The sequence below is a fragment of the Peromyscus maniculatus genome, chromosome 1 (assembly GCF_049852395.1).
Source record: "Peromyscus maniculatus bairdii isolate BWxNUB_F1_BW_parent chromosome 1, HU_Pman_BW_mat_3.1, whole genome shotgun sequence".
In the NCBI taxonomy this organism is placed as follows: domain Eukaryota; kingdom Metazoa; phylum Chordata; class Mammalia; order Rodentia; family Cricetidae; genus Peromyscus; species Peromyscus maniculatus.
In genome coordinates, this window is record NC_134852.1 from 159207577 (window position 1) to 159232081 (window position 24505).

The 24505-nt window shown below is 52.8% G+C and overlaps 2 protein-coding genes and 1 long non-coding RNA gene across 25 annotated transcripts in view; 2 read left to right on the forward strand and 1 right to left on the reverse strand.

Annotated features, from left to right (window-relative positions):
* The first annotated feature begins 67 nt into the window (after positions 1-67).
* LOC143271161 (uncharacterized) lies at positions 68-12014 on the forward strand. The gene is made up of 4 exons (XM_076563184.1): positions 68-129; positions 796-876; positions 2206-2491; positions 11808-12014. Exons 1-4 carry the CDS (start codon positions 68-70, stop codon positions 12012-12014), a joined length of 636 nt encoding a protein of 211 aa, XP_076419299.1.
* LOC121821978 (uncharacterized) lies at positions 3176-9186 on the reverse strand. Of its 3 annotated transcripts, none has more exons than XR_006062877.2 (3): positions 6694-9186; positions 6135-6170; positions 3176-3726 (listed from the first exon to the last, which is right to left on the reverse strand). It is a non-coding gene; the product is annotated as an uncharacterized LOC121821978 (long non-coding RNA). The 3 variants fall into 3 exon arrangements; XR_006062876.2 differs by having other exon boundaries at positions 3589-3723; positions 6135-6208; positions 6694-6832; XR_006062883.2 differs by having other exon boundaries at positions 3592-3726; positions 6135-6208; positions 6694-6832.
* The window catches only part of Nrxn2 (neurexin 2), a 103913-nt gene continuing 91356 nt past the window's right edge, over positions 11949-24505 (forward strand). For 13 of the 21 annotated variants that reach the window (XM_076558001.1, XM_076558007.1, XM_076558030.1 and 10 more), the window contains exon 1: positions 11950-12786. In XM_076558001.1, coding sequence (XP_076414116.1) covers positions 12054-12786 — 733 coding nt within the window. In that variant the 5' untranslated portion in view covers positions 11950-12053. Of the gene's footprint in view, positions 12787-24505 lie in introns of all 21 variants that reach the window. The other 8 variants (XM_076557985.1, XM_076558032.1, XM_015999148.3 and 5 more) reach the window with 1 other exon arrangement.

The following is a 24505-nucleotide window of genomic DNA, read 5'->3' on the forward strand; positions in this document are numbered from 1 at the left end:
CCCTTCCTGGCCTCTTCCCAGTGTGTGGTGTGGCCTGGTGCTCAACTCTGCCCATCCGGGATGCGACATGTACCTGTCTTTCGGCTGTCATTCAGAGGTGTCAGAACTGGATGTCTGGGCTTCACATGTGTGTGGCCTGCACCTGTGTCTGCAGGTTTTTTCCCTCCCTATGACCCTACTGGACTGTGTACATGCCTAGAAGGGTGTTTACTTCATGCTTCCCACCAATGTCCACACTGGGTGGGAGCCAGTGTATGTGAGGGGTGTATTCTGAAGTGGTGGGGCCTTGCTGCCACGAGGGGTCTGAATATGGAACCTTCCGACTAGAGGAGAGAGGCAGGGAGGTGAGGCAGGCTCCAGTGACCTTTCCTGCCCTTGATGGGAAAAGCTGAGGGTGGGGACAGAAGACCAGTGTCACCCTTGCTCCGGCCCCACCCAGATTCCTTGGTTTTGAGCATTGTCATTGGGTCACTGCACCTGCTTGTCTGTCCCTCTGCATTTTGGTGTGTGTGTGTGTGTGTGTGTGTGTGTGTGTGTGTGTGTGTGTGTGTGTGGCCTGCAGGAGGAGGAGCAGTGGAGGATGGGTGGGGCAGTGGGCTGTGGGGTCAGAGAGGCCCTGACTCAGCAGTTCCTGTTCTTCCTTCTCCAGGGCCTTGGTGGAGGGGGGGGGGAGCAGCTTGAGGGTCTTTCCAAGGTCAGGGTAGGCCCCAAGTCTGGGACTTGGTTCAGGAATCTCTCTTTCCACTGCCTAGGAAATACCCTCTGCTGCTAGGTCCCCTCCTATCCCCCTTACAGGTTGTCAAAGGAGGTCCTCTGGAGGGCGTCCACATCCACTAACTCAAAAATTGACCACTCTCTGGAAAGTACCTTCCGATGGTTAGGGTGACTCTGTGGGCAGGTCCCTGTGAACACCTTGGGTGTGTGTTTGCCCTTGACTGTGCAGGTACCTGTGTGCACAAGTATGTAGGTTCTTGAGTGAGTGTGGTTTTCCTGTGGTGAATTACCATAGTTGGGCATCTCTGAAGTGTCCCTTTGTGTCTTTTGGAAACGCTAGGCACACACAAGACAGGTGTGCATGGCTGTGAGACCCCATGTGTATTTGCATGCATAAGTGGTTTGATGTATGTTCTTGCATATTGCCTCTGGCTAAGGAAATGCCAACTGCTACCAGCTGTGCAGATCACAGGCCCTGTAACAGAAATCAGGGGCCTGGAGAGAACTGGCAAAATGGTCTGCCACACACCCACGGCCACACCCACGCCTGCACATTGCCTCATTGAGAAGCCCCGTGTCCAACTTAGCTAATGGTATACACACTAGGCGCTGGCTCTACCTTTTCTCGGTGGAATGAGTGAAGGAGGGTGTTCCCTTCTCACACTCTGACACAAACACAGCGATGCAGACATTCTTACCGCAGAAGACCTGCGCCCCAGGACCACATTCTGAAATCCACAGCTAGGGGTGGGAGTCTGAAGGGAGGATGCTATCAGCCTCGCACTCAGTAACCGGGCGTGCGTAGCCTCAGCCCAGCCGCTAATCTTCTATCCCAGCCCAGCCTTCCACGGGGGTGGGAGATGGCTCCAAACCCTGGGATTCCCAGGAGTCTGGGTTGGGAAACCCCAAACCCCTAGGTCTGTTCTGTCTCTAGCTCAGCTTTTTCCTCCCCCACCAGCTTCGTCCTTATCTCAGCAAAGCTCCCTAGCTGTTCAGTTCCCGAGGCTTCCGACTAGAAGACGCTGGGATAGTGATGGGTAGGGTCTCTGCAAGTGACTGGAAAAAGCCACTAACAGTCGGGGGTTCCAGGTAGCCCAGGCCAGCCTCCGGACGCAGCCAGCAGAGGGCGCTGTGGCTCAGGCCCCGCTCAGGTCCTGCTCTCTCGGTGCCCCAAGTCGGGGTTCAGTCTTCTCCTTTGGTTTGTCCCAGCCCTGGGCACTGTTTTCGGGACCAGCCGGCAGGGGCGGGTGGGTGTGGGATCCAAGGACCCAACCATAAGGAGAGAGGGCTAGGGCACCTGGATTCCCAAGACATTGAAGCTGGGGAGAGCACCTGCTGGGTTGGAGACCTGGATGTCTAGGCTAAAGTCCTGAGAGGCGCGGAAGGGCTCGGATGCCCTGGGGCCGGGACGCCTGGGTCCGCGCGGGGGAGGAGGTGGGCCAGTGGAACCCCGGGACTGGCGGCTTCTGCACCTTCACATTGGCCGCGCAGCTTGTCCGTCAGCGCTGCGTGGTCCAATGCGCGTGCCTGGGGGGCGGGCCCTGGTGCTGATGCTGCCGTCAGTCGGTGTTGCAGGGATGCGGCGGCGGGAGCAGCCGCCCTGACTCTTAGAGCATCCTCCTCGGAGCGGCACCGCGGCGGGGCGGGCGGGGACGCGGCGGGGACCGAGAGGCGTGAGGCGGCCGTTATCGCTGGCCTCGGATCTGTCATCTGCCGGAGACCAGGCGGTCTCGAGGCTCTGATCCCCACCCTTAGCTCCTGGCGCCCCCAGAACCAGGTATGGGAGGGGGGGCTGCGGCGGAGACGGGTGGGGGGCGGGAGCCAATCGGGGGAGGGGAGCGGGTCGGAGGGGGCGGCGGATGCAGAAAGGACGGATTTGGGGGCGGGGGCGCCGAGTAGAGAGGACTGGCTGGGTGACAGCGAGGAGGCTAAGCCACTGGGGGAGACTGAGGGACTCCCTGTGGAAGGGGCATTGGCCCTGAGCTGGGGCGAATGGAGGGGATGAGGGAGGGTCGTTGGGGGAAGGGATAGGATGTGAAGAAGGGACATCCATAGGGCTGTGAGAAGGGGTCTGGAATTGGGGGAGGTCCCCAGTCTGTGCTGTTCCTGGCAGCTGGAAGCAGTGATGGGTCAGAGAGGCTGTGAGCTGTTGTGGTCTGAAGGGTCTGCAGGGGAGAAACACTGGTTTCCGTGGGAGAGGAGGCCGACTGGAGAGAGGATTGAGAAGTGGAGAGGGAGGTCTGGGGGTAACCACTGAAGAAAAGGCTCTACTGGGGGATGGGAGCCAAGGGGAGAGGAGGTTATCAGGAGGGGGCAGAGGGGAAGACGCCAAGATGCTCTAGGCATAGATGAGTCTGTGATGGGGAAGAGCTGGACAAGATGGGGGGCCTGAGGGAGAGGAGAGAGGCTTGCCGGGGAAGGCCGGGGGTGACAGAGAGGGAAACCAGTAGGAGAGGGCTCTACTTGGGTAAGAATGTACTTGGGGGCAGCGGTAGGGTTCTGGTCACAGAGTGCTGGAGGGGGAGAGAAAGCTGCTGGCCCTGGGCTTACTCCCCCACCCCAAAGAGGTAGGGACTGTTTCTCATGTCCCAGCCTTCTTCCCCAGAGGAAGGAACAGTCTGCCCTGGGTTCTCTGGGATAGAGTATGAGCCCCTGGACCCTGGGTGGGCTCTGGAGGTAAAATTGGCTTTGCAGTCACCCCTCTTCAGCCCTACTAGAGGCATCTAGGGCCTTAGTGAACCGGCAGGGCTGGGAGGGGCTGTTTCTTGGTGTTCCACGGGGAAAGGGGATCCTGCCCAGCTCTGTGAGGCTCCAGTAAATCTGAGGGGGTGGGTCTTGGGTCTCCAACCCCCTTGACTACTTCCGGCTTTCACGCACCCTCATTTTTTGCACATATTGTTGGTGGGTGGGGTAGGCAAGGACCTTCCAGTCATCCCTGCCCCTCCCTCTTGTCCACCTTCCGGGTGTCTGGGCGTTCCTTCTGGGGGAGGGTTTTACATCCTCTATCTTCTGCTAGAAAAAGAGAGAGAAGAGAACAGGGGAAAAAAAAAGAGGGGCGATCAGCTAGTCAGTTAACTACATGTAGAGCCTTCTGCTTTGTGGGTGTCTCAGCTACTTGGGCCCCCAGCTCTCCCACCCCAACCTGGGGTGGCTCAGGGGTGGAGGAGACATTAGAGTCGGGGCCACTTCCTTCTACAGCCAGGGAGAAGGGTCGGGTGGGAGGCTCCTTGTCTCTGCTAAGGGAAGTGTGCTCAGACCCATGCCATCCTCAGCCGCACAGGGGTGGGCGGGACTGATCAGTTGCCTGTGGTTGCTGGGGAGTTGCTTCTTGGCCTGGGCTGAATCCACATGACCGCAGCTCCAGAGAGGAAGGGGCCGGGCACTGGAATAGCCATCAGGAACCTCCATGTCTCTCCAGGCTCAGTCTTTACTCAGGTTCAGCTGTTCTGTTCTGTCCACCCTTGCCAGGGGCACAGACATCCTGACACTGATCCACTCTCTTGGTGGCACCCACCCAGACACACACCTACACACACACACACACACACACTTGCGTATACAATACAACTCCCCAGCAGCACATCACCCACACTCCCCACCCAGAGAGACTGCCACCTCCCGCCTGCCTCAGCGATCTCCTCCAGGTGCTCTGCTTCAGTGCATGACACACACAGAGCCCCTAAATGTTCCCAGGTCGCCTGACAAAGCACCGCCAGCCCTTACTGTTAGAGACACACAACTTCTACCACTATTCATCAGCCCAGGCTCACAGACATCTCAGGCCCACTTGCCCTCCTGGTACACGCTTGCTTTCTCTTCTGGGTACACACGCCCACGCCGGCACACCTTCCCAGACACACCAGCCTCTGCCTGCCACATCACATGCACCGCATGCTAGTCTGAGTCTTGAGCATTTTGAACCAGGTCTGTATGTGTGCACGTTAGCACACAGGCTGTCTGATTACATCCTTTATGCCTTGACCTGCACCCTATCTATAACTCTCACCAAATTTTTGTCATTCTCTTCTCTTCGTATTTTCAGAAAGCTCTAAAACCCAGGTCTACTCCAACTGATCATGACCACAGTCACTCCAGGCCAGCTTTGCCCTTAGCTACCCCTGGCCTTGTGCAGAGCCTTGAGTTCTGGCCCAGGATTTCTCCTCCACCCAAGGCCTGCCCGACACTGGAGACACAGTGTCCGTCCCTTCGATTCAAACTCCTGCTCAGCCCCCACGGGGACTCCCAGAAGTGTGTCCTCACACACCACCCACCCCTTGTGGTTCCATCTGTTGGTGCAGTTCTGTCCCAGCCTCTTCCGTACTGACAGGACTGTGGACTTGCTGAGATTCATTCAGTAATGCATACCTTCCTGTCATTTTCAAAGCTGTTTTTTTTAAACCACTGCCGCCATTCAGTGTGGGTGGATGAGGGTGAGGCTGCACAGACGGTGCCTTGTCTGCCAGTGAGCCTCAGTTTCCTTATCTGTATAAAGGGTGTTTTCATACTGATATCAGGGGAATGGCTCAGGGTTTGGATGAGAGAATTATGATGGTTGCAATCACAGTAGCAGCAACTGGATTTAGTGTGCACCTACTGTGCGCTTGACTGAACTTTTTCATCTGGTGTATTTGTCAGGCACATGGAAAGCCCCCGTCAGCAATAGGTGTTTAAATATTTTTTTACATTGGTTTATTCATTTTTTTGTCTGTTATGTGCATCATGGTGCATATGCAGGGGTCAGAGAACAGCTTGTGGGACTTGGTTTCCTCCTTCCACCATGTAGATACTGAGGATCAAACTGAATAGTCAGGCTTGGCAGCAACACCTTCCCTGATGAGCCATCTTGCTGGCCCAGCAGCAGGTATTTTTTTTTTTATTATATCCTTTCCTACACACACACACACACCTGTCAGACACCTTCAAGAGCATTCCATCCGCTTACTCATGAGCACCCCCCCCCCCCCCGAACTATCTGTCCCCTCTGCATCTCTGAAGCACACTCTCCCAGGTCTGTGTGCCCCAGCTGTACATGGCACAGCAGGGCTTCCTGTGATCACCCCTCCCACCACTCAGCACCAGGCTTCCAGAGACCGTGTTCCAGCCCCCATTCTATCAAGTCACTCCATCACATCTCCGTCCCCAGCCCACCCATCACCACAGCCCCACCCACCTGGCAGGAGCCTCACATGCACACACCTCCAGGTGCCACCCTTGTCCTCCCGCCCTAGCTGTTTTTCTCCGGACACACAGACACACGAGCACACACACACACACACGAGACACACACACACACACACACACACACACGAGCACACACACGAGCACACACACACACACACACACACACACACGAGACACACACACACACACACACACACACACACACGAGCACACACCAAGTGCTGGCATCCCACGCTCACCTGTCCTGAGGCCTCTTCATCCTTTCTCCCACTTCCCTAGGGAAGACAAGCTACTTAGAAGAATAGAGAAGGACCTAGAGGTGAGATAGAATCAAACTGGAGACCATCCCAGCTCTGTCACTTGGGAGGGGCGTCACCCTGTGTGGCCCCATCTCTTGTAAAAGGGAACCTCACTAAGATCTACTCTGCTTATCCCCTTGTCAGGGGAGTTCTTGTAAGGCCCTGGCAAGGATTAAAGCAAATACCAGAGACATGGAGTGCTGCAGAGCCGGAAAAGGCTGAGAGGTTCTAGAAGTAATCATTAACCCAACACACTTCCACACTGCAGACATCTCAGCAAGGCTGCACTTTTACACATACTCTGACGCTGACAGTATTTCCAACTTGTGGAACTGGCATCCGTTTTGCTCAGACTGCTCTGGGAATTATGGAGCCCAGACAGGGGAATCCAGTTGGTCAGGATCGGTGGGTCCAGTGGGAGTATTTAGAATAAGAGGCTAGTGAACTCTAACCTTGTATTCTGAAGGAAATGGGAGCCCAAAGAGGCTAAGAAACTTACCGAAGGCCACATGAGTTTAATGGCTGTTGACGGAGGTATAGCTGGCATTGGAAACCAGGCTCCTGAGTGCTAACCATGCATGCTTCGGCCTGCGTGAGGCTTGGATGTATGCCTGTCTGGATCCTCCCCGGTCTTCACTAGGTCATCAAGGTTGGAAAGGCGAGCAGGGAGGCAGGAACTGTTTGTAGCCTGTCCAGTCTGTCAGCTTTGCCTGGGGCTTTAGTGGGGGAGATATTGTCCTTAGAAACCATTACGAACCCAAGGGTACCTTGGGCCACACAGTCTGATGTCCTCTTGTTATGACTCAAGAGCCACCCCCTTCCCACGCCCAGTGTCTCTGAATAGCAGTCATCCCCTCTCAGCTTGTACACCTCCACAGACGAGGAACTCATTCCTGCCCCCTCTGAGGCAGCCTACTCCACTGGAACATGGCTTGGACCGCAGGCAAATTTCTTTAGAGCTTGATCCAAATTCTCCCCCCTCAAAACATGCACTTCTCCCACCTGTCCGCGGGCTGCCTTCTGGGGCCACCAGAATGTGTGTAAACCCAGATCTTCCTCCCTGGCGCCTGGGGGAGGCCCCTGCTGTCTCGCTTCCAGCTGGCACGAGGAGAGGAGAATCAGAGAGAGGCTGCGTTCTCAAGGCTGGAGGTGTGTGTGAGCACATGTGCGCGCGTGTGCATGCACAAGTGCGCGTGAGTGTGTGTGCGCGCGTGTGCATGTGTAGGCATGTATGTGGGGGCTGGTCAGACAGCCAGCTGAGTGGATGCTGGGAGAAGGCTGATGCCAGGATGGCTTGGAACTGGCATCCGTTTTGCTCAGACTGCTCTGGGAATCACGGAGCCCAGGCAGGAGAGTCCAGCTGGTCAGGATCGGTGGGTCCAGTGGGAGTATTTAGACTAAGAGGCTAGTGGACTCTGCTCTAGTCCTGTCTTCTGTGTCAAGGCCAGACAGTGCTCCTCTCTTAACTGCTGGAAAAAGCCATCTTTCCAGCCCAGTCTCTGCTCCTCTCTACAACTCAGTTTCACTTTAGGGAAATGATGGAAAGAACCCCACACATGGTTTAGTCTTGAGGTGGGTTTGGAGTCTGTCCACTGTGAAGGCCAGATACCGCCTGGTGGCCTGTGGGCAATGCAAGACTGAGGGATGCCATTAAGTTTGGGACCAGTAGACTCTTTTCCTCTGTGCCAGAGATTCCAGCTGCCCATTTGTTGTCTTGTTTGTGAGCATGGGTGACGACACTGCTTCTTAGGGCCAGGGAGAGGGATCAGGTGGTGCCTCAAGGGTCCAACCTGGTATCTTACAGTGTGGGGAGCCCAGACATTGCAGGTCACTTACCAGGGTGGCACAGGCCTGGCTGTGAGAAGATGGGGAGGCTATGTGGGTGGCTCAAGAGAACCAGAGAGTGATGTCATTAGGAGAGGGTAGACAGAGGCCCCAAGGACACCCAAATCAGCCCACCCCAGCTCTTCCTGCACTACACCACTTGCCTGCGTCCATCTGTGGGTCGGGGGTGCTAGGGTGATGACAGGATGCTGCATCTTGTGATGCCATGGGAAAGGTCAACTCCCCAGAGGAGCAGTGGCCTATGGCCAGAGGAAACTGGCAGGGTGTACTGCGCTGACATCCGTAAGTAGGCAGGAGCCCCTGGGTCTACTTTGGCCAGTGTCCCCCCATTGGAGAAAAAGCATGGGTTGTGGGGGGGGACAGTGCTTGGGTCGTGTGGGTACAAAGCCCAGGAGAGGGCCCTTGCCTTACACATCTCCCTTAATACCTTTACCTTGATGGAGTTGTACAAGGCAATGGAGTCCATCTCTGAAGCCTAGGTTGCTGCTGAGGCCTGAGGAAAACAGCACAGGAACCCCTGTACACTAGGAGCAGAGATGTTTGGAGGGGAGCCAGCAGAAGCCAGGCCCTTTGGAAAGAAAGGCTGTAGGGAGCAGCCAAGAGCAGCAGGTGTCCCAGGCACTGTGGGACAGGGTGGAGTGGAAAGGACCCAGGTGTCTGCTTAGCTCTCTTAGGACTGTTTCTGCCTCCTCGCAAGCCCGAAGCTGCCCCAAGGGTCCCCGGGTCCCCAGAGAGGGGACTCCAAGAGGGCTGGGCTTCCCTTTGGTTGACCCTGGTGCAGAGTCAGGAGGTCTCTCCTGCAGAGCTGTGAGGAGAATGAACAATGAGCACGGAGGGTCTGGAGGCCAGCCTCTGCCCTCACCCTCCCGAGAGGCAATGCGCAAGCCCAGTCTCTGCCCACAGCAGCTGCCTACAGATGGGCACTCTCCCTTGGCTGTTCTCCCTCTACACGCAGGTTAACTGGAGTCACCCCTTGGTGAATTCTCAACCACTTTGCACCCCACCCCCAACCAGACAACCTGCCTCTGGCTCTCAGGACCCAGGCCCTGCCTGGGAGCCTCTGGAATCTTCCTCTACTCCATCTACCCATCCTCCTTCAACTTCTTCACTGGGTAGACAGAACAAGACACCTTCCGCAGGCTTCCTCCTTGGCTACCTCTCTAGAGGGCGGGGGCTCAGGGGACTGTAGTGGGGGTGGGGCAGAGGAAAGGCACCCCTCCCCCCAGGCTGGGGGTGTATGAGTGGACAGCAACACACAATCTCATTCCCTCCACCAGTGGAAATCAATAGCTAATTAATTCTCTCCCCAAAATAGTGTCCGGAGGTGGGGGTGGGGGCTAGGAAAGAGGCAGACAGAAGCAAGGCGGGGCCAGACTGAGACCCTGGAGGAGGAGGAGGGGTGAGAGGAGGAGGAGGAGGGATGATGGCCAGCCTTTTGGACACTAGGGCTGGGCCTCTCCCGGGGGTCTCTGTTTGCCCTCTTTGGAGAAGGGAAGCTTTGGCTTTTCCGATTCTCTAGCTTCAGGGTCCCTTGCCCCTGCCCTGGGCTAGGGGTGTATGTGTGTGTGTGTGGGGGGGGGGGGTGAGGGCGTCAATCAGGCTGGGAGCAGGTGCTGCATTTAATTTGATTGGCTAATTAGCCCGTGCATGCTAATTATCTCCATTACCCAATGAGGAGAAGCGGTAGCACTCTATATATAACTAGCAGTGTTTGCAGGAAATGGGGGCTGCCGGCCTGGCTATCTTCTCCCTGACTCGGAAGGGGCAGCCTTGGGGGGTGCCGGGGCGGGGTACTTTGTCCCCACCCCACCATGGTAGCCTGTAGGACTCCGACGGGCAGCAGGCAGAAGCAGGGTGAAAGAGCTGAGAAGGGGGGCTAGCTCTGCAGCTGTATTTCGGATGTCCCCCTCGCCACCACTGGTTCCAGAGCCCTCTGCTGTCTGTCTTCCGAACGTGGGTCTTCCCAGCCCCTCCCCTCCCCCCAACACTCTGAACATCCCCTTACTGTGCAGCCCTAGCCCTTCCTGTATCTCTCAGCTTCCTCCCTGGTAGCTCTCTAGTTCCCACCCGACCCTAGCTCCCCAAGTCACTCTGGGAGCTCGCCTGGGGCTGCCCTGCTCTTTGCCTCTATCTTGGGCACACTGGAGTTGGGCAGACTTGGATTTGAGGTCTAGTATGCTCTGGGCTATCTGTGTGACCTTGGCCAAGTCCCTAGACTTCCCCATATGGGTTTCCCCAAGGGTGAATAGGAATAATGGAACTCTTTGACTGACTAAGTAAAACAACGTTTGTAAAAATGCCCTGGATCCTGGGCCATGACAAACGCCATTTGAACTTGGAATTTGATTTTCTCAACCTTCTGGTTCTCTTCTTCCCACCAGCCTTCTCTCTCCACCACTTTCCATGGGCTCCTCCACTTTCTCTTTCTCCTCTCCACCTGTCCCCAGCTCCTCTGAAACTCTGGCCCCTCCCTGCTTCTTTCCCAGGCTTCACATCACCTCCTTCTCTCCCTCCTTCCCACCCTCCCTCCCCAAAATAAAATCAATGCAATATTCAGGAGGGTTGTTGGATATAAATAATTACGACTTGGAGTTTAACGAGATGCAAATTCCCCTCCCTGTCGTGGGGTATAAATTGCTCTCTGACAGCCCGTTACAAGGGTAATCATTTCAGAAAGGCAATTTTATGCAAATGAACCTGCCTGCCTCCCGGTAGCTGCCCCCCCCCCCAGCCCAGGGCTGGGGGCCTGGATAAGCTGAGTGTTGAAGAGAAACCCATGTACTGGGACGAATCCTGAGGCTGAGGACCTAGACCTGGAGGGAGGTTGAGGGTGACTCACCCTTATTCAGAAAGACCTGGGCAGGTGGAAACTGAACGTTTGACAGTGGACCACCAAATAAGATTGGGAGCCTAGAAAGGGCTTAGTGTGGCATAGGGGGGAAATGGAGGCACAGAAGTAATGTCTGTGCTCATGGATGGATGGGTAAGGGCTTGGGATGAGGATACCTGGGTCCTGGCTGGCTTCTCGCCCTTGCCCCTTCCCAGTCTGGTAACCCTGTGGTACCATTGACGAATTGGCATTTAATTAATCCCAATGAATTATTTAGCAACTTCATTATCCAACATCAAGAGCTGATGAGAGAGACTTATCCCTGGCTGAAAGTGGGAGCCAGGCCCAGAGGTTAGGCGGCTCTGAGAAGTGGCTGGGGTTAACTGCTGGAGGATGGTGCCTTAGCCTCCTCACCCCCCCCAGGAACTGGCCTTGGTTCTGACCTTTGGACTTTAGAGAGGGCTAGGGTGAGGGCTGCTCCATTGGATTTCATATAGACTCTAAGGAGTCACTTCTTCGCCGCTTGGCACCTCAAACCAATAAGCGCCCACAGCGAGCACTCATTTCAACCGTTAGCCCCCCAGCACTTTCAAGTATAATGGTATCTCTTGCTTTGGAGACCCTCTGCAGGTCAAGTCCAGCTGAAGACCTCAAGGGAGCTGGCCATGCTGGATCAGACCTGTAATCCCAGCACTTGAGAGAGGAGGTGGAGGCGGGAGGAGATCAGGAGTCCCAGGTCATCTTCTGCTACAAAAGGAGTGGGGCGGGGGGGGGGGGCGGGCAGTCAGGGCTGGATGAGACTGTTTCCAAAAAACAAACAGAAAAGTGCTAAAAGGAAACAGGGAGTCACCTGCTAGTTTGAGGTAGGGAGCCAGATACCAACGACACCCCTTGACTCTGAACCCTCGATTAAACCTTTCCTCTCTGTTTCTTCGCAGGCGTCCCTCCCCCACCTTCCATCCGAGCCCGCCGCGGGGGAGGGGCTCTGCCGCCGCCGCCGCCGCCGCCGTTGCCTTCCGGGGACGTGGGCACGTGAGCCCGGGCGGCTGGGTCCATGGCACTGTGAGTCGGCGAGGGAGCCCCGCTCCGCGCGAGGGGCGCCCGGCCCCCTCCCCGCCCCATGCGCCCGCGGCTCTGAAGCCTGAGCGGGGCCGGGGGCCGGGCGGCGTCGGGCCGCCGGAGGCATGGCGCTCGGGAGTCGGTGGCGACCGCCACCCCAGCTGCCGCCGCTGCTGCTGCTGCTGCTGGCGCTGGCGGCGGGCGTCCGTGGCCTGGAGTTCGGCGGCGGCCCCGGGCAGTGGGCTCGTTACGCGCGCTGGGCGGGCGCGGCGAGCAGCGGCGAGCTCAGCTTCAGCCTGCGCACTAACGCCACGCGCGCGCTGTTGCTCTACCTGGACGACGGCGGCGACTGCGACTTCCTGGAGCTGCTGCTGGTGGACGGGCGCCTGCGGCTGCGCTTCACGCTGTCTTGCGCCGAGCCCGCCACGCTGCAGCTGGACACGCCGGTGGCCGACGATCGCTGGCACATGGTGCTGCTGACCCGCGACGCGCGGCGCACGGCGCTGGCGGTGGACGGCGAGGCCCGCGCCGCCGAGGTGCGCTCCAAGCGGCGCGAGATGCAGGTGGCCAGCGACCTGTTCGTGGGTGGCATCCCACCCGACGTGCGCTTATCTGCGCTCACGCTCAGCACCGTCAAGTACGAGCCGCCTTTCCGCGGCCTCCTGGCCAACCTGAAGCTGGGCGAGCGGCCACCGGCTCTGCTGGGCAGCCAGGGCCTGCGCGGCGCGGCTGCCGACCCCCTGTGCGCTCCCGCACGCAATCCCTGCGCCAACGGCGGCCTCTGTACCGTGCTAGCCCCCGGCGAGGTGGGCTGCGATTGCAGCCATACTGGCTTCGGCGGCAAGTTCTGCAGTGAAGGTGAGTCCCGGCGCGGGAGCGAGATGGAGGGACGCGCGGGTCGGGTCCTGCTGGCCTGTGTTGGGGCGGGAGGCGGAGGGAGAGCGCGCTCAGCCGTCCAAGGCTGCGTGGCAGCACCGGTGTTAGGGCCTAGGGAGCCCCAGCAAGTGCCTGAGGGCCGGTGCTGCTCCAAGGTAAACCCGGAGGCCGGCGGTGTGGGCGTGGCCCGGGGCGTGGCCAGGGTGAGCGCTCACGCGACCTGTGCCTAAGGATCGGAAGGGATTGGTGGCTCGGGGCTGGTGAATGGATGGGAGGGTCTTGTGGGTGGGGCCTGGGCAGGCCGTGCCTGTAGGGGGACCTGTAACTCGGGCGGGGCCTTGTGTGGCTTAAGGCAGAGTTGGTGGCCCGGTTGGGGAGGTCTGACTGGGCAGGGCCTCTGAGGGGCTGGGGTTTGCTGGCTCTAGCCATGGTCTTGTAAGAAAGGTTGATCTGTGAGGCCTGGACAGAAATCCGCGTGAGGACTTACACCAGAGGGCCGAAAGGGAGATGGGACACAGATGCTGTGACCTAAGAAGCCAGGAGGACGGGAATAATGCATCTCCTCTGTCACAGAGTCTCCAGAATTGCTACAGCCGGTGGCTGAGGTTCCTGACTAAAAGTTGACCTTTTTGGTGATGGGCCAGGATGGCAGGCAGTCTCTCCCAGGTGCGAGACTGGAGGCGAGACTTATGTCTCCCAACACGGAAGCCTTTTTCAGCTTCAGGCTGGGATGAGATTATAGGACTAGATAAGGCTAGGAGGTGGGACAGAATTTGGAATGGGGCCTCTTCCAGTACCCCAGTTTGTAAGAGAGGTGTGCCTGACTGAGCTCACTGACAGGAGAAAGAAAGGAGGTTGGATTGAGGGCAGCTAGTCTGTGCTTTAGAGGGATGAAGGAAGGGGCCACTTTTATTTTGGTGTGACTGAGTGGTCAGAGGAAAGATTTTTCTCCATTGATTTGGGGATGGCAGCTCATTGCCCAGCAGGTGTGTGCAGTAACATTTGTTTTTGTCTCTACTTGCTTGGGGGCTGCTTTGCAATTGTGTGTGTGTGTGTGTGTGTGTGTGTGTGTGTGTGTGTGTGTGTGCATCTTCAAGGAGGTGGAGTCTTTGAGGGAGTGTGTGTCCACAAACTAGTGTGGCCCTGGGAATGGTGTCCCAAAGCTGTGTGCATGTGGTCAACCTCCGGAGGAGTCAAGTCTGTAGACGTAGCCCTGTGTATGGGAAGTCTGCTCTTCAGCATTTTGACTGTGTAATTCTAACTATGGTAGATGAATAGGAGGGAGCCAGGTGGGATGGTGCACAGGCATAATCCCAGCATTTGAGAGGTAGAGGCAGGGGATCAGGAGCTTCAAGTCATTCTCAGCTACATAGTGACTTTGGGTGACAGCCTGGGCTACATGAGACGCTGTCTCAAAACAAAACAAAAAAAGCAAGCAAACGGAAAACCTAAGGAAGGGCTTTGGATTGTTTTGTTGGGTGGTGTTCTGGGATTCATCTTCAGGAACTGAGTGTATTAACATGGCACCTTCTCGGCTTTTCTCCAAGGAGCTCAGGCGCTCCCTAAACTGTGAAACTGTGCAGAGGCCCGCGAGTCTGCCAGTATGTTTTGGGTGCCTATGTGTGAATGGGTCTGTTTGCGTTGTTCTTACTGACTGGAGACCAGTGCCTTGCAGAGCGACTGGAAGACAGCTGTAAGGGTTTGCACCCACGTACAGGTTCCGATATGTGCGTTTCACTGAGAGACCTCAATAAGACGTTTGGAACTTACGAGACATTTCCAGAACCTTAACTTTATCCTCCAGTTCCTATAACCAACGCCCCACCTCTACCCCACAGCCTTCCTAAGAAAACAGGATGAACCATCTTTCTAATTCAAGGGAGGGAAAATTGGAGCTATGAAGAGGTTGTGGTAACTGTGTTTTGATCCCACTGTGGTAGAATTGGGCGTAGGTACATGAGAATCACATTCAGAGGCATCTTGGTCAACCCATTCTCTGAAAGCATGTATCCACCAGAGGCCTCCTGTGAACTAAGTGTGTGCTCCCGGAAGGGGGTTGTGTGATGATGTTGTCTAAGACACAGTGAAGTTTTTGTGTGTGAGAGGCATGGCTTTATTGAGTGGGTATGCTAGAGTCACATGGATGTTTGGGTCAGCTGAGCAGAGGGAGACGGCTATGTGCATCTGACCCACTGTGTGACAGCTGGCAGAGGCAGGGGTTCCTGTGTGGATGTGGTGTCTAGACACCTCTGTGTGTGATCTGTGGAGAGAGAGATGTGCTTTGTCTGTTAAAGGGCAGGATGTGTCTGTGTTCTCCGCACCGAATATAGTACTCAGCAGCTAGTGGGTGTTTGATTAAGACTCAGGAATGAATGGAGGGATGTTAATAAGTATTTGAGAGAATGAAGGCTTGAAGTTAAGCCACATGGGCTCTTGAAAACTCGCATGTGCATGTTTTGGGAACTGTGCTGTGGGAGGTCATGGGGTGGAAGACACTGCACCTTAAGCTGACAGGTGTGGCAAGACCACCCCCTCCTCTTTCCACGTCCTGCCTTATTTATTTTCCTTGTGTTTGTTCCTGAGTCCCTAAGCAGCTTCCCCCTGCCCTCAGGGACAGGGTTTCTCTGTATGGAGCTCATTCTGTAGATCAGGTTGGCCTCGAACTCACAGCGATCCGCCTGGCTCTGCCTCCGGAGTGCTGAGATTAAAGGCGTGCGCCACCACTGCCTGGCCAGCTTTTGTAATAAGCAGAGCCCATTCACTTCTTCCAGCAATTCCTGTGTCCGTGTGTGTCTGTGTGTGTCTGTGTGTGTCTGTGTGTGTCTGCGTGTGTCTGCGTGTGTTTGAGACACTCTTTCTGTGTAGCCCAGGCTGGCCTCAAACATGATGATTTTCCCACTAGCACTCTGGAAGTGCTAGGATTGTAGGTGTGTGCCATCCTGTCAGGCTGTCCTCCAAGACACCCCCAGGGGTGTCAGAAACAACATCTAGCAGAATCTGCTTCTTTTTTTAAAACATTAAAATTTTGTTTATCATTAGTGGGTGTGTGTATCTGTACAGGTGCACATAGACCACAGCATACATGTGGAGGTCAGAGAACAACTTTGTGGCGTTGGTTCTCTCCTTCCACTTTCCCATGACTTCTGGAGATCACGCTCCGATCATCAGGCGTGGGTGGCAAGCACCATTATCTCACACGGGTATGTGTGAGTACCTGCATGTATGCATGTGCGCCGTGTACATGCCTGGTGCCCTTGGAGGCCAAGGAGTGTGTCAGATCCCCGAGAGCTGGAGTTCCAGAAGATTGTGAGTGAGGCTGGGAACCAAACCCGGTCTTCTGGAAGAGCAGTAACTACTCCTAACCATCTAACCATCCAACTCCACTGACCCATCTCCCCAAACCTACATTTTAATTAAAAAAGTTACTCCTCTTATTTATTTATCTTGTGTGTGGGCACTCACGCCGCAGCATGCTTGTGGAGGTCAGAGCACAGCCTTCACGAGTTGTTTCTCTCCTCCCACCGTGTAGGTCCCAGGGATGGAACTCAGGTCACCAGGTTTGGTAACAAGCACCTTTATCCACCAAGGCATTTTTCTGGTCTTTCTAGTATATTCTTTTTTTTTTTTTTTTTTTTTTTTTTTTTTTTTTTTTTTTTTTTTTTCTCGAGACAGGATTTCTCTGTGTAGCTTTCCTGGAACTCGCTTTGGAGACCAGGCTGGCCTCGAACTCACAGAGATCCACCTGCCTCTGCCTCCTGAGTGCTGGGATTAAAGGTGTACGCCACCACTGCCTGGCCTTCTAGTACATTCTTATCCACCCAAGGAGGAAGAACATGGCCTCCTACTGTTGGTTATTGAGGGGGCAGGAAGACCAGGTCCCAGAAGATTTCTGAACAGTCTCAGAGACTCCTTAGTCTCCTTTGGAAGCTACAGTCACTTCATTATTACCTGCTTTGAGTGGTTTCCAACTTTTTCTGAAATCAAGGACATTTTTAAAAGTCAGTAATTCACAGTACAGCCTTCCAAAGAGTTAGTTATTATTTTTATATGTGTTTATTGGGAAAACAAACGACTCAAAGCTCTCATGAATTCAGAAAAGCTTTTAGATGACTTTGATGTTGTATTCACCATTGTGGTTAATAAAATATACATTAGGAAAAATAGTTTTAGCTTTATAGGCAAGATGTACCAATTTGCCTTGAGATGTTTGGTATGCATATGGATCTGTGGATCTTTTGGAATCTCCTCTGCAATTTCCTGGGGTCTGGACTTACCCACCAGCTTGAGAATTCACATGCCAGAATATTTGCTGCTTGCTTTCTCGGGGGCATCTGGCCACATGTCGTTGCTGACAGAGCTAAGGAAGAGTGGCCGAGCATCCGGGTACCTGCTGCTGAATGTGTGACCAAGTCGGGGTAGTGTAGACGGGCATTTACAGTGTACAGGTTTATCCATCTGTACTTCCTCATGTTACCTATGTATGTGGAGAAGGGCCAGAGAAGTGAGCAAGGAAGAAGGGTATGCAGGTAGGTGTGGGAGACCCCAGATGGAATGGGGTGTACACCTCGCTCAGGAGACAAAAGAAAGGACTGTCAATGTGTGTGCTGAGGACAGACGGACACTCTGTGTCCTTGGTGGGCTGGCGATCAAGGACCCCTTTGTAGTGAGCTGAGGCCTATGGAGAGGTCAGAAGTGAGGAAGATGAACGTCTGCCCCAGGAGCTGAGAGTTCAGTTGAGGAAGTAGATAAAAGGCCGTCGTCCAGTGAATGGTGAAGAGAGTCTGCGTTCAGGCCTCCTGGCCAGTGACTTCACACTTGAGCTGCTGTCTGTCTGAACAGTGGTGTAATAATGTGATAACCTGCATCAAAGACTCACTGCAACAGTCCCAGTTAGTCTAGAGGACGTCAGAGAGTCGTGTGTGTGTGTGCGTGTGCGTGTGCATGTGCGTGTGCGTGTGCGTGTGCGTGTGCGTGTGCGTGTGCGTGTGCGTGTGCGTGTGCGTGTGTGTGTGTGTGTGTGTGTGTGTGTCTCAGAGAAAATGCTCAACAAGTTCAGGCTGGGCATCTTCAGTCAGAAATCTCACGTTCCAAGTTACTGTAAAGGCTGAGATGTTGAGGGGACTGACAGGCTGTCACAAGAGGAATCTTCTACACCAGCCTCATCTGATGGGTGCAGTGACACACTGTATTAAGTCACCCGCTGGCTGTGTGCATAGGTATATGTAAAACAAGTGAATATCTCGTTTAGACTTGGGTCCCATCCCCAAGATATCTCATTATATATATTTAGACATTCCAGAATTTAAAAAAATCTACTATTTGAAACACTTCCAGTCCCAAACATTTCAGATAAGAAAGAATACTCAGCCTGGGACTGGAGAGACGTCCCAGTGGAGAGTACTTGTTCTGGCAGAGGACCCAGGTTTGGTTCCCAGCACCCACATTAGGAAGCACTCCACTTCTAGGGGATCCAATGCTCCCAGCCTCCATGGACACTTGCACACACTTGGTGCACATAAACTCATGCAGACTTATGCACATAAATAAAAATAAATAGATAAATGATTTTTAAAGAATATTTAACCTCCAAGAGCAATAAATAAACAAAATTCCAAAGCACAGTACACAGTGTGGTACCTGTATAGTAGTGTAGTGATTCAGTGATAGATTGCTGTCCGGGTATGGTGGTATTACCAGCATTTGTCAGGGTGGGGTGCACGGCAGGAGAAACCCTACAGATTTGAAGCCAGCTTCGGCTCCCCAAGTTCCTGGCCAGCCTGGGTAACATAGTGAGACCTGGTGTTAAAGAAACAAAACCACTGCTAGCAAGATGGCCCCACAGGTAAAGGTGCTGGCCACCACGCTTGATGACCGGAGTTCAAATCCAGAACTGTGCTAAGTGTGCATGCACATGCACACTGAATAAAATTTGTCTCTTGTGGACAGCATAGCATTGAATCCTGTCAGTTTTTTTTTAAACTCATAGGGAAGACTCTAACTAGATTTATTGTATTTACTTATTTAGCGTGTGTGTGTGTGTGTGTGTGTGTGTGTGTGTGTGTGTGTGTGTGTAGGTACATATGAGTGGCACATAATTAGTGTTGAGTAGAGGTTTAAGAATTTTTATTTTAGCCGGGCGTTGGTGGCGCACGCTTTAATCCCAGCACTCGGGAGGCAGAGCCAGGCGGATCTCTGTGAGTTCGAGGCCAGCCTGGGCTACCAAGTGAGCTCCAGGAAAGGCGCAAAGCTACACAGAGAAACCCTGTCTCGAAAAACCAAAAAAAAAAAAAAAAAAAAAAAAAAAAAGAATTTTTATTTTATTGGTACTGGGGATTGAACCCAGGGCTTAGCACATGCTAGGCCAGTGTTCTGCTAGTGAGCTAAATTTCTTCTTGTCTGTCATTCCTAGAAACAAAGTACACTGGGGTCTCAAGGCAGGGAGGGGTTTACAACTTAGAGGACTGGTAATGGCTTGTGAAATGGTATTTGGGACCGGTTTGAACGTTGATTAGCAAGCTCAGGGGAGGCCAAGGCAGGCAGAAGGGTGACTATGAACGGCGTGTGGAAGGGAGTAAATGCGTGTTGTCTGCAGAGGGGCACCCAGCCCTGGCGCAAAGAGTAGTAGAGTTCGTGGCAGGAGAAGCTGAGGCCAGGCCTTGGGCATCTGGTTTAAATCATTCCTGTGACATTCTGGGGTATTGGCAAACAGCCTCACACACAAAGGGTTTTGATCAGGAAGTGATGAAGGTAAGAACTGTATCTAGGAAGCGGGGAGTGAAGTGTCGAGGGACTCTATCCAGCAGCTAAGTGGTAGAGAAATCAGTTAGAAGCTAGTTTAAACCAGACATTCAAATCATATTTATTAGATATGTATCTATGTGCACGTATGTGAGTGTATGTGCACATATATGTGTGCGAGCTATGGGATAACCTCTAGCATCTTTTCTTAAGTGCCATTTACCTTGTTATTCTTTGAGGCAAAGCCTCTCTCTGGTTTAGAACTGGCTGATTAGCCTAGGCCGGATGGCAGTGAGCCCAGGGGTCTTCCTATCTATCTCCGTCCCCCGGCAAGTGCCGAGAGCACAAAGGGGTGCCACCACACCTTCGCTTTTACCTGAGTTCTGGGGGATTGAACTCAAGTCTTCTGTTTGTGAGACAAGCCTTTTACTGACTGAGGTGCCTCCTGCCCTGAACTTTGAGTGGCTAAGAAGGGTGACGGCAGCTGTGGTGGCAGTTGGGGTAGCTGCAGGGGAAGACACCTGGTGCTGAGACCGCAGTGTGGGAGAGACGCTGTTTTTGGGTTGAGGTAGGAAAGGAGGTCTCGGAGAACTAGAAGTTTCTTTTTTGTGTGGTTGGAAGGATAGTATAGAGGTGAGGAGGGGAGGGAGTCCGGAAGGGGATTGGGTTTGGGACAGCAGATCATGCCTGTGTGGCCCTGGGCCTTCCTTAGACCCAGCTATCCAGGAGTCTTTATTCCTGTTGCTATGGCAAAATGCCCTGACAGAAAGCAGCTTGGGGAGAAAGGGTTTTTTTAGCTCATAATTTCAGGTTATTGTCCATCGTTGGGCAGCGTGTGCATGCAGGGACTTTTTATTTGTTTTTTTTTTTTCCCTTTTTGAAACAGGGTCTCTCCATGTATCCCTTAATAGCTTTGAACTCACTATTTATCCCAGGCTGACCTCGAACTCACATAGTGCTGGGACTAAAGGTGTGCGCCACCACGTCTGGCTGTGTATGGGTGCTTTATCTGCATGTATGTCTGTGCAGTGTCCAGGAAGGCTAGAGGAGGTGCCAGAGTCCCTGGAATTGGAGCTACAGATGTTTGTGAGCCACCATGTGGGAACTGAACCTGGGTCTCTGGAAGGGCAGCCAGTGCTCTTAATCGCTGAGCCATCTCTCCAGCCCCATGTCTTTTGGAGCTTCTTAGGGGCAATATTTCATCAGAAACTAGTAACTACTTCAGATCCCAGGGGCACAGCTACTTCCCCAAGCCAGGTGTGGAGGGCACAGATGTATTTTTTGGTCTGCTGGGCTGTTTTAGAGAGGGGTCCATGGGGCACAGAAGCAGGAGCCCCTGGGAAGGAACTCATCCTGGAGAGCCAGGGTATCACATCAAAGCACCAAACTCACCAAGGCTGAGAACATTTCAATGGGAAATCTTACCACACCTCTCTACCTCCCTTGGCTCTCCCCGTGAGGGCTCAGGAGTTACCGCAGGTATCACCCCAGACGGACTCACACAGTTTCTTCCCTAGACGTGACCCTTCCTGCACTGCTGTACTTCTGAGGTCTCAGAGCATGGTTTCGACTGCTTACAACTCCCCCTTCCCCCTTTCCCTATCTTCACCACTGTCCTTGATAACGAATCCGCTGGGATCCTGAGTTCACGTTAGGTAAGACAGTGCCATCCCTGACGCCATCTCTGTCCTCTGCCATGTCATCAAGTGCACATGCGTGGGACATTCTCCTGTCAGCAACAGCCTCTAGGGCTGTGGTCCTGATGCTTCCAGGGATGAGAGAGATTCAGGGCAGAAGGGGTGAACCCCTCGGGGGAGTGGTGCCGAGCTGAGCTGGGTGTTCCCAGGGAAAGACAGCAGTGGCTGCTTGGACTGGCAGCTTGAAGTCTAACCTTGCTACTTGCTAGCTGTATGAACCTGGGAAGCCGACTGAGCCATGGAAAACTGATGCTCTAGGTACCCTTCCCAGTGATCAATAGGTTTCCTGTGGTTCTTTAACCCAGTGGCCAGGAGGCTTCAAGGAGAAGGTGGTGCTAGGCTAGACCTTGAAGGATGACAGAGCCAGAGGGAGTCACCATGATGAAGAAAGAGGAGTATGGGGCTTTCCTGCCAGGGTGGGTGTGGGGGATATGAGAGCACTGATGTCTCCAGCATGGTGAGGCAACAAGATTGGTTGTGTTTCATGGGAAATAAAATACAACATGGGTTAGCATTCCGGAAGCCTCTAGTAGTTTTGACTTTTAGGCTAAGAATGCACCTTTCAAGATGTTTCCGTCCTATATTGGGTCGGAGTGAGGCTGGGAGAAGTTAGAGATAGGATCTGGTTTTGTCTTGTAATTTACACAGACTCACATATGATATATAGTTGAGCGTGACCTTGAACTTCTTATCCCCTGTCTCCACCTTCTGAGGGCTGGGATGCACCTCCATGCCTAGTAATTGCTGTGCCAGAGACTGAAGCCAGGCAAGTATTCTACCAACTGAGCCATTTCCTCAGCCCCCACTCAAGGTTTTAAAGCTAAGAGATTTAGATTAAATTTTGCTTTTGAGATAGGATCTCTCTACATAACCCTGGCTGTCCTGGAACTCACTGTATAGACCAGGCTGGCCTAGAACACATTGAGATCTGCCTCTGCCTCCCAAGTGCTGGGATTAAAGGCATGTGCCTGTAGCTAGAGTTTTTCTCTCCAGATCCCACCAAGCCCCGGCAGTCCCATAGCTCACTTATAAAATAAACATACAGACGCTTATATTATTTAAACTGCTTGGGCTTATATTATTTAAATTAGCTCAGGCCTACCGTTGTCTAGCTCTTACTCTTATACTCAGCCCATTTCTGTTAATCTATATGTTGCCACGTGTTTCGTGGCTTTACCTGTTGCCTTTACATAATACTCCCTGGATGGCAGGCTGGTGTCTCCTCCTCTCTGCCTTCCTGTTCTCTCAATTCTCCTCTTTGTTAGTCCTGCCTATACTTCCTGCCTGGCTACTGGCCAATCAGTGTTTTATTTATCAATCAATCATCCATAGCACTTCCCCTTTTCTTTTTTTTCAAAAAAGGTTTTAACTTTAACATAGTAAAATTACATATAACAAAACAATTATCAAGCAAGAATTACAGTTACAATATTAAAGAAGATATCCTATCTATTTTATATTTGTGAGTCTAAGGTTTTATATCTAACTTATCTTTTATCTTAACTGAGGAAATTATAACTCTAGTCTTCAACTACATCAAAGACCCCAGAAGGATATACTATTACCTGAGAAATGGGAGAAGGATGCAAGCAACTTTCGGGAGTCTTGCAGGGTAGACAGAGACGGCTGATAGCCTGGACAGTCACCTAATGTTCCTTTGTAAAGTTGGGGCATCTGTCTTCAGCCCACAGGCCTAGAGTCTCTTAGTCATTTCTCTCTGTGTCCTGTAGAATGTCTGGCAGTTTCTGCTGTGAAGCAGGAACCTGAAGGACCATTTCACCAAGCAAAGTTCAGTGGTCACCTTCCTATGGGTCCTGCATGTCCAGTTGATCAAGCAGTCCAGGCAAGAACAGTTTTTTGCCCAAATGGCTATTTTTGCCAAGGTGAAGGTAAACTCCATATGGAGTGTCTTGGGTTCGATCCTCAGCTCTGGAAAAAAAATCCCAAAGACAGCACAATCCAGATTTTCTGTGTAATATCCATCTTTATGTGGCTTATTTTTATACTGCCTTTACTGTCTCTTTAAAGACTTTATTTTTAAAAACTATTTTTATATAACTGTACATATTCCTTTTTCTCTCTCTTCCAAGCCTATGTACATGTTTACACACATTGTAAAACATTTAAAGTCTTGTTCCATCTGAATCTGTCTTATCATGGGCCGCTATGGCTGCTGGCTCCACCCACCTCAGCTTCACAACATGGCGGTGGTACAGTTTACTGCCAGCTCTGGGTCTGGAGCCACGTGTACCATCAACTATCAGAAGCAGTTCTATCAAAGCAGCATGTAGCCCAGAACTCCCCCCCCCTTTTTTTTACTAGCAAAGGCTAAATCCACCAGGCAGTGTAATGTGCCGCTTGTAGACGCCTCATTTCCGCCATAGTGTAGGTCAAGCGTGCACGCCAGGAACCCGCCATAGTAGCTCAAACTGGCAGGCTGCTGCTAAGTTGAGAGAGACAATTAGGAAGCTGTTTTTAGCTCCATTTTAGAATCTTTTTTCTCAGGTTTTAGGTAGAAACTTGTGCCCCACGTTGGGCGCCATTTGTAGCTAGAGTTTTTCTCTCTGGGTCCCACCAAGCCCCAGCAGTCCCGTAGTCCACTTATAAAATAAACATACAGACACTTATATTATTTAAACTGCTCGGCCATTAGCTCAGGCCTACCGTTGTCTAGCTCTTACTCTTATACTCAGCCCATTTCTGTTAATCTATATGTTGCCATGTGTTCCGTGGCTTTACCTGTTGCCTTTACATGATGCTCCCTGGACGGCAGGCTGGTATCTCCTCCTCTCCGCTTTCCTGTTCTCTCAATTCTCCTCTTTGTTAGTCCTGCCTATACTTCCTGCCTGGCTACTGGCCAATCAGTGTTTTATTTATCAATCAATCATCCACAGCACGTGCCACCATGCCTAGCCTTGGATTAAATCTTTAAACAATTTATTGATTTAAAAACTTTTAAACATGTATTTATTTTTATTTTATGTGTCTGAGTGTTTTGCCTGTATGTATGTCTGTGTGCCACATGCAGGCCTGGTACCCTCAGAGGCCAGAAGAGGGTATCAGGCCCCCTGGAACTGGAGTTACACCCCCTTGTGAGCACCATGTGGGTGCTGGGAACTGAACTCAGGTCTCTGGAAGAGAAGAAAGCACTTTTAACTGCTAAGCCATCTTTCAGCCCCTCTAAGATTTTACTAAAATTTATTATTATTGTTGTGTGTGTATGTGTGCTTGTGTGTATACATGATGTATGCTGGGGAATGCGCATG

Excerpts from the sequence above, each read along its gene's own strand:
- LOC143271161 (XM_076563184.1), top strand. The coding sequence starts at position 68 with ATGTACCTGTCTTTCGGCTGTCATTCAGAGGTGTCAGAACTGGATGTC. Across the intron at positions 130-795 it reads GATGTCTGGGCTTCACATGT|GTTGTCAAAGGAGGTCCTCT; the intron begins GTGTGGCCTGCA and ends TCCCCCTTACAG. Across the intron at positions 2,492-11,807 it reads CCTGGCGCCCCCAGAACCAG|GCGTCCCTCCCCCACCTTCC; the intron begins GTATGGGAGGGG and ends GTTTCTTCGCAG.